We start from the raw sequence: 9,189 nt of genomic DNA on the forward strand, positions 1-9,189 counted from the left end.
GATATTGCACTAAAAGTTTTATCTGTTTGAATAAAAATATAATATTGTGAAGTAAATAAATTGTTACACATAAAAGAATATAAAAAGATGAGAAATAACAAACATATATTTGGAAATGATCAAATAACTTTATAAATATTACAAAATATATGAAACAGAAATATAAATTATACATTTAATTTTCTCTCTGGTATCTATTGAAATGACCATGTTTTACAAAGCGTGGATATTTTACGTTTGTTATGAAATGTAAAAACGCATTAATTGGAATTTAATTTTAATTTCAATGGTTCTTTTCCAAGCTAAGTTTACCATCGGTGTACCGAGAGCTGCTTACAGCGCTCCAAGTGGCTCTTGGCAAACTATATCGATTGGTTTTTCTACGGGGAGCGGTGGGTAGAGGGGAAGTGACTTTTTTCGCCGGACGCGCCGTCTACATTTATGGCGGGCAACTAAACCCGCACCGCATCTACGTTTATAATATCTTTGCCCAGACGCAGAACTAGACAGAAAAACCACGAAGGAATAATAAGGAGACCTAACTCCGTTTCCCCACTTGACAATAGAAACATTACCGTAAGTGGTATGCATATTACAGGAAGATCTTAAATTTTCTTGCGCAGGTGCTCAGTTGTCCTCTTCCTATACATGGGTAAGTGTGCGAGTGATACAGTTTGTCAAATTGACGTAAGTTAGAGAGGTTCTGATCGCTTGTTTTAATGTAGGTGGCCAAAATTTTTTGTTCTAAGCCATTAGGTGTCAAGTGCCGGATTATGGTGCAAGTTACACGTCGAAGAAGGCGCATACACTTCGCTTTTTTAAAGCCCTCACTGTACATACAATAAACGAATTATTATTTTTTAGGCTTTTAATTATGAATTTAAAAAAATCTATTTCTAAATTTTAATCCGAAAGCTTAACAAAGGACCCTTGAGTGTCGGCTACTCTATTGATTTAGCCTGTCTGCCTGTTGCTTATGATCGAATTCTTATTTCAATTTCAGCTTCTCTGCTTGTTATTTATGATCGTATTTTTATTTCAATTTCGGAAAGGACATTTCAAACTTTTCAATCAAGTTACATTACTTCCATTATTTCTTTATCATATTACAAATTTAAAAGTTATTTACCCATACTTTTCCTTTTCAAAATCTGTTCACACTTTTTTCATACAAGTACCGAAAATACTGTTTATATATTTACGTTAAATTGACAACCTTTCTCACTCGCACGCTTTTCCATGTGCAGGAAGAGGACAACTGCTCACCTGCGCACGAAAATTTAAGATCTTCCTGTAATGTACCTATCACTGACTGTAATGTTTCTATTGCCAGTTTTAAATGGCTTCCCACTGGCAGTTGGGTCTCCTTATTATTCCTTCGTGAGAAAAATGCAATCATGGCATGGTGTTCAATTCGCAATTCTGCAGTTACCTCATTCTAGATTCTAGATTTTTCTCTATCCGTGAAGATTTCCCGGTTTAGTGGAAAATCTAGAGTGAGATAAATGCATAGCATCTTTACGTGGTAGAAAGAGAGAGAGAGAGATACATACATTTTCCGTCTGCAAGCAAGGGAGGTATAAATAGACCATCAATGGATATTCCGATTTTTTCTTCGGTCAACAACCGATTAACGGAAGGTATAAAAGAGACTTCAAACGCAACGAATATCTTTGCTTTGGATAGTTACAGCCGGTCTTTATTAAAACGATCAAACATCTCTGTCTCATTTCATGGAATAGGAAGAGAGATTCGGCAAAGATATTTTGGATTCGGTCGCCAGTCGCCACTAACGGGAAAAGTTAGAATTACAATCCACGTCATGCATGTGTAAATATGATTCCAATCTGTGATAAAATAACCAATGGACGACCAACGTGGTCAAAGACGAAGTCGACGATCTGCACCTGCTACGTGGACCGGTCCTGTTCGGCGTTAAGACAGTTTGTAGGGGTTGTGGGCGTAAAAGAATTTACGTGTCAAGACGCTTAGGAGCGAGTCAAAACTTTGATTTTTTAAAAACTGATCTAACTGAGTGAAAGTTGAAAAATTATCAGTCATGAAATCGTTCATTGTGCTTTTCATTGCTACCCTTGTAGTTTCTGCAGCGTCTGCTGAAAGTTGTCAAAAACCGAAAGTCGAAGCTTCAGCCTATGTTACTGAGGATGCTACTGTTCTTACAAAAATCGCTTTTACCACACAATTTACGTTACAATGCAGTAACGGAGTTAAAGGAATTTCTCTTTACGCAGAGGTCAATGGAAAAGCTTTACCAGCTGTTAAATTGAGCGCCGATAACAAATATCAGGTAAGTACATTATATTTTTGTATTTTTTATGGAAAATGTTTCAAAATTCAAACCTTATACATATTGGTTTGTTTTCATTACATTGTTATTATATTTTATTGTATTGAAGTCAATCAAGTTTTTCAAACTGAAGGATTTTAAATTTAGAAACGGATCTGATTCGAAATCCTTGGTAATAAAAAAAATTCTCAACCCGTACTCAAACAGTGTAACGGCAATTAAGAAAACACATTTATTCAAACTTCAAAGAATTAAGTTAAAAAGCGAAATATTCAAATGAAATATCATTTGAAACTAATTTACGATTTTTCGTTTCATATTTGATTAAAGGAATTGAATTTCAAGTACTAATCTCAAAAATTGAAATTTAGTGAATGTTTCCATTTGAATTTATAAGATTCTAATTGGATTAATCCACAAGTTCGGGCGTATTTTTTAACGTTGAGTAGGTCTTTCTTTTTCAGTCTTTTCACAATCAAGGCATCCATATGTTGTTGAAACGATGGCAAATATGTAGTTGATTAACTGAATATGCTCTATTTTTTGTATACGTCAAGTGTTGAAAAATACGCACGTTTTTATTGACCGACCTGATAAAATATAAATGATGCATTTTCACTTCATCGCCAGCGAACTTCACTTCGTTGCGTGAAATTACTCAATTGGACTTATAGTCGATATGTACTCTTAAAAGAACTGAACATAAAAGCCACTTATTTCAATTACTGGAATTTGTATTTAAATTTTTTATTTGAAACAATATGGAAATCTGGGAGACTATGAGACCTGTTTAAAATAGGCCAATTTTTACCTATTTTAATAATACCGTCACAGAGTTGTCCAGCTTTTTCAGGTGAATAGCGAAAATCTTGCAAATTTGATTAGTTGAAGGGGGAAGTGTCTGTCCCGACTGGCCTATTCCTTGAAAAACCTGGATGACTGGGCGTTTCGTTTTAGGAATTGATTTTGTGACATGATTAAAAGCAAGCTTGTTTAAAAAATATTCATTGTTAGGTGGAAACTGCACCCAGATAAATTTGAAGATAGTCAAATATTTGTTAAAGTTTAGAATCTTTGGATGACAAACAGCGCAAATTTAGGTATCGATTAAAAGTACTAAATTAAAAAGATAAATTGATCAATCTAGAATATGGTGAAGAGTATTGTGTACGCCTGAAAGCGAAATCAAGCATGAATTTTTTTTCCAGGTATCGTGGACAGAGGATATCAAAAAAGCCCACTCAGGTGACTACAGCGTGAAACTCTACGACGAGGAAGGTTACTCCGCTATACGCAAAGCTTACAGAAATGCAGAAGATCCCAGCAGTGTGAAGCCTTTAGCAGTAGTGGTTGTCAATAACCCAGGTGTTTATCTAGGGCCATGGATCAATTCTGAATTTTTGGCGGTGCTTTTAGCAGCCCTTGTTTCATACACTGCGTTTTCCGCAAAATCTAAGCTTCTCGCGTAAAACAAACAATTCCACTATTAAAGTAATTCATGAAATGTAATATAGCTTTCTTAAATATACTTTCTTTTTTGTCTACTAAGTGTGCCATTTCAAATACCTTTCTGAAAAAATGAGCGTGTTAGCAAGTGTGTTAGCAAATTTATAAACCAGTTAAATGTATACAATTATGATTGGGATATTAGTATATTTCTGACGGTGGGGAGTTTCCAAACAAAAATTTCCAAGATGAAGGATATTTGATTGCCAAGTGACTATCAGCACCTTGTGGAATCAATGACATCCACTGGTTTAAATATTTGAGCAAATCCAGACCATCAGGAATATTGTCCCCTTCCGAGCAGAATCGAAGTAGAACAACGCAAGGAATTTCATCTTTTTCAAGAGTTTCCAAGAGGCATTTTGCAAAACCACCACCAGGAATTTGTAAAATGCCTTCAGAATCGATGTAATCAACCATCTTAGGTTCTAGTTGTATCCAAGATAAACTTTGAAATTGGGACTTTTCTTCAGGCGGTAGATGTTTCGAAGCAATGTAGCGCAATGGAACTGACTGTAATTGGACGTCTCTTATCTCATGGCTGTAACTACTGGTTAGAATGATGACCTACAATCAGATTTAAAAAAGAACATTTTGAGATAGGTACAGGTTAAATTTATGTTAATTGTTTTAGATTAAATTTTGGCCAAATTAAGTATACAAATTTAAAAGAGAACATTCTAAGAGAGGTACTGGTTGAATTTATGTGATTTTGGTTCGGACTGTGAAGCAAGAAAATCGCAGTTGGCCCAAAATGTGATTTTATAAAAAATTTGTTGGTTTAGTCCCACCTAGTCCATGACGTGCACAGACGTCATCCGCAGGCTAGGGATTAAATTTGCTTAAAATAAGGTACCCAAGCTATCTTTTTATGTATTCAAAAGATTTTGACCTACATGGTATTATTTGCAATGTAAATTTTCTGTTTTGGTTTTAGTTACAGAAACCTAGTATATTTTAGTTTTTTTTCTTTTTTGCAGTAAGTTAAAGAATGTTTCTTACCATCTAGTTTCCGTTTAAAAAAAACTACAAAAGATTCAGAATTAACAAAAAGATGCTTCATATATCGCTTTCACAAAAGTTGCATTTTTAGTAGATTTGCATACTCCAAATGTAAGTAATTTAATATGTACATTACTTGATAATTTTCCAGATTTTTCGAATGTGTTTAAAAGCTTTTTCCAGAGAATAAATGTATAGCTACCGTAGATGTAAAAAGGGATTAGGCTATTTCACAATCACTGCCGGTTCAGAAAAGAGCTGCTTAGTCTGCTATCGCGAAGACTGGGTATACAAAATACCTTTCTGCTATTTTAAAAATCATCATTAATGAATTTTAAAAACAAAGTATGATAGAATATCGCATTTTGACATTATAATAGGAAAGATGAAAGATCTATTATTTAGGTAGTGCTGTTTTGAAGTAATGCCCAAGTAAATAATGTTAAAAATTATATAAAAGCAGCTTGGTAGAGATTACGTAGAACTTCAAAAAGTAAACAAATAGCGAAAACGTGTATTTCCAGTATTTTTCGTTATATAAAAAAATAATTCTAAATATCAGAAAAATTAAAATCTCGTTTGACTTGCAGATTCAAGAGCGCATTTTCTGTTTTTTCTAATAATATTGACGCAGTGTTGAGAATCTCATTCTTCCACATACCATAGTTTCAATTCACACTGCTATCTCCAATAGTATTTAGTTAACATTATTTAATCACTTTTTAATTCGTTTTGTTTATTTTTTGAAGACCTAGGTAACCTCAACCAAATAAACTTACGTCGATCTTAATTTTTCTATAATTTACTTTCAGTTACTACCAACCAGCATTTAAATAAAAGGATCTTTCCTTTTTTCGAGAATGAATCCAACAACTGATATCCTTTCATCTAAAGCTTAATAATAATTTTTGTGAGGGCAGTAATTCATTTGTCACACCCAGTATTAGCGATAGATGATGTGTAAGTCTTTTCCAGCTTAATTCTAAACATCTAAAGTGATTATGAAATAACTTAATACAAAATTGTTTGTATTAGGAATTTAAAAAATACTGAATATAATAGAATTATTGTCCTGTTAAACGTTATCATAAAATGTTTACCTTCGTCATTTGGTGGTACTTTATAAAATTCCGTAATTCAGTAAATAATTGTGATAACCTTTTGATCACAGCTGAGCGAATCTGAAGGACAACAATTTTGTGGTGTGGGCTGTGATATAAGTCAGCTGCGGTGCAAATTTCTTTTGAATTTTCGTCATAAGGATCTGTTCCTACAACTGGAATAAAAGAAGAATTCGAGAAGTGCCCTATTCTTCGAAGTTGGAGGCTAGAAATCAGCAAATCAACAGTTAACTGTCCGACATTCCCAACCGCCACTGATGGAAGAATTAATATATGATGCTTCAAATCTACTTCTTCTTTCAGCGTGATCATTTTCAAGCTTTTTTTTGTATGCAATAACGATTGTTTCTTCACAGCAAAAAAAAAAAACTGTTGGCTCTAATTAAAGGTAATGTTTTTGACAATGTTTGTCATGCATGGACATAAGAAACAAGGGACAAGGCATGCCATTGCGGGGGTGATGCAATGAGGGGAGGTCCGCCACCTTTTGATGCCCCGCGACAAACATGGCACAGCCCACATGTTTATTTTCATGCAGTTTGTCGGCAAAAATGCTTGCGCGCATCATCAAATTGCACATCGTAAGATGGCGGCTCTCCCTACTCATGAAATTCTCCCCCCTCCCGTGGACTCAACCCCGCTCGCACAAGTCAGTATGGCATGTCTAGTCCCGTGTTTCCTGTGTCCATATTGCCATGCCATTTACACGCATGCGCAGATCAACTAATTAAAAAAAAAGATCACTAGAAGCAATTCTGCAACAGTGATGCCAATGTTGGTACCCTGTACTACTGCGCTTGCGTTAGGGCCGCCCGCTGGTTGACCGCACTTGGCGCGCAATTAAAAATTACTTTAAAAACAATTCTTGTAATATAAATAAATAATTATTAAAAAATGTACAAGAATGTATATAAATTGTGTAACTTATTGTTTGAGGCAAAAAATGATAACACATTTATTCTATAAATAACAGTTTATTTTTATTGAATTCCAAAGACCAACGTATATTTCACAAAAAATTTAATTTAAAAATACATTGCTTGTAAAAATGATTGAAAATAATTATTTATAATGTTTTTGATATTCTGTATTTATTTTTCTGGGAATTTATATGATAATATAACTTATAAGTACTTAAATTGTCACCACCGCATTGTGGTTATAATTCAAGTCAAACCCTTCTCGAAGGCACCACTACTGGGATAATCGACATATAGAAATGGACCGGTAACGCTTTGGGGAGAACTGAAATGGGCTCTACAGAGAAAAAACCTGTGAGACGTAGACCTGCCTTTATCATTTGCAGGACACTATCCAGTGAATTGGTAACCCCGGGTATTGCCTGAATATTCTGTACGGTTAATTAAAAAAAAAGATAAAAAATGCATTAGAAATTTGTAGTTATAATAAATTGAATTTTAAAAAACATCCATGTAAAATAATCTGTTTCAGATAGATTATTTGAAAAACTTGGTAACCTTCAATTCTTCTTGAAATTGGATTGAAAATGCTACAATAATAATCGTTTTGTGAGTTCAAAAGTAATGTAAAAACTGTCAAAAATTTGGACAATATTTCTATAACTTTACTTACATATGGAAAGATATCCCCATATAAACGTCTTGACAATGCCCACAAACTACACAGACGGCCACCATTTTTTATATTTATTTACAATAAATTATAATTAAATAAATTATAATTAAATAAATTATAAATAAATCAATTCTGCAAAGTGCAATAAGCGTCACATTATTGAGGCACTCGCCACACAAAGCACGGTAATACAAAATTGGTTGCATTAGAAATTTAAAAAATACTGAATATAATAGAATTATTGTCCTGTTAAACGTTATCATAAAATGTTTACCTTCGTCATTTGGTGGTACTTTATACAATTCCGTAATTCAGTAAATAATTGTTATAACCTTTTGATTACAGGTGAACGAATCTGAAGAACAACAATTTTTTGGTGTGGGCTGTGATATAAGTCAGCTGCGGTGTAAATTTCTTTTGAATTTTCGTCATAAGGATCTGTTCCTACAACTGGAATAAAAGAAGAATTCGAGAAGTGCCCTATTCTTCGAAGTTGGAGGCTAGAAATCAGCAAATCAACAGTTAACTGTCCGACATTCCCGACCGCCACTGATGGAAGAATTAATATATGATGCTTCAAATCCACTTCTTCTTTTAGCGTGATCATTTTCAAGCTTTTTTTGTATGCAATAACGACAAACAACGCCCACAAACTACACACTCTGTCACCATTTTTTATATTTATTTACAATAAATTATAATTAAATACATTATAAATAAATCAATTCTGCAAAGTGCAATAAACGTCACATTATTGGGACACTCGCCACACAAAGCACGGCCCTGTGCTGCGCCAAACTTCACCTAACGAAAATATTCTCGACTAATCAGCTTTATCTAGAAAGAGATAGGTTTAATCTCAAATGTTATTCTCTCTCTAGAGTCCATTACCGTTCTCCCCACAGCATTATCGGTCGATTTCTAGATGTCGATGACTGGGGTGCATGGACATAGGAAACACGGCACTAGGCACGCCATCCTAAATTGGGCGAGCGGGGTAGAATCTACGGGAGGGGGGAGAATTCCATGAGTGTGGAGAGACGCCATCTTACTATGTGCCATTTGATCATGCACACGAGCATTTTTGCCGACAAACTGTGCATGAAAATAAAAACATGTGGGCGCTGCCATGTTTATTGCAGGACATCAAAAGGTGGCGGACCTCCTCCCTCACTGCATCACCCCCGCAACGGCATGCCTAATCCCTTGTTTCCTATGTCCATGCTGGGTTGCTAATCTCGAGTATCGTTCTACCATTTTAGAACAGTGGTCGGCACACTCTTGCCCAGGGCAGGGTAGCCTGCCCTACGATCTACATTCAGGGCAGTACCAGCGAGCTTGGCCAGACCACTCCTTTCCTCAGGGGTCCTTTGTTAGAAAATGGAAGACTACAAAATTCGTAATTTTGCAATCAGTGACTTAAAAGTAATATATTTGGAATCTACGTATTTTTCTGATTCCAAAGACATGTAATTTGTCTACAAAGGTTGAAAATTTGAAAAGTATTTAGTATTAAATTGAGTGTAAAGCTGATGTTTCTTGATATTAACCTCCTTCAAATTTTTTACTTTCCTAGACAAGTAATATATAATTGGAATCGGAAAAAGTCGTAGGTTCTGATAATGCTATTTTCAAATCGCTAGTTGAAAAATTAAA

At 34.6% G+C, this 9,189-nt stretch overlaps 2 protein-coding genes across 2 annotated transcripts; one reads left to right on the forward strand and one right to left on the reverse strand.

The window, feature by feature from the left end:
- The first annotated feature begins 1,863 nt into the window (after positions 1-1,863).
- On the forward strand, positions 1,864-3,856 carry LOC117168415 (translocon-associated protein subunit delta). The gene is made up of 2 exons (XM_033354049.1): positions 1,864-2,308; positions 3,517-3,856. Exons 1-2 carry the CDS (start codon positions 2,060-2,062, stop codon positions 3,775-3,777), a joined length of 510 nt encoding a protein of 169 aa, XP_033209940.1. The 5' UTR covers positions 1,864-2,059; the 3' UTR covers positions 3,778-3,856.
- On the reverse strand, positions 3,847-6,402 carry LOC117168413 (proteasome assembly chaperone 2). Its single transcript, XM_033354048.1, has 2 exons — positions 5,917-6,402; positions 3,847-4,381 (listed from the first exon to the last, which is right to left on the reverse strand). Exons 1-2 carry the CDS (start codon positions 6,247-6,249, stop codon positions 3,956-3,958), a joined length of 759 nt encoding a protein of 252 aa, XP_033209939.1. The 5' UTR covers positions 6,250-6,402; the 3' UTR covers positions 3,847-3,955.
- Between the last annotated feature and the right edge of the window lie 2,787 nt (positions 6,403-9,189).

This window comes from Belonocnema kinseyi, chromosome 2 (genome assembly GCF_010883055.1).
Source record: "Belonocnema kinseyi isolate 2016_QV_RU_SX_M_011 chromosome 2, B_treatae_v1, whole genome shotgun sequence".
Taxonomy (NCBI): domain Eukaryota; kingdom Metazoa; phylum Arthropoda; class Insecta; order Hymenoptera; family Cynipidae; genus Belonocnema; species Belonocnema kinseyi.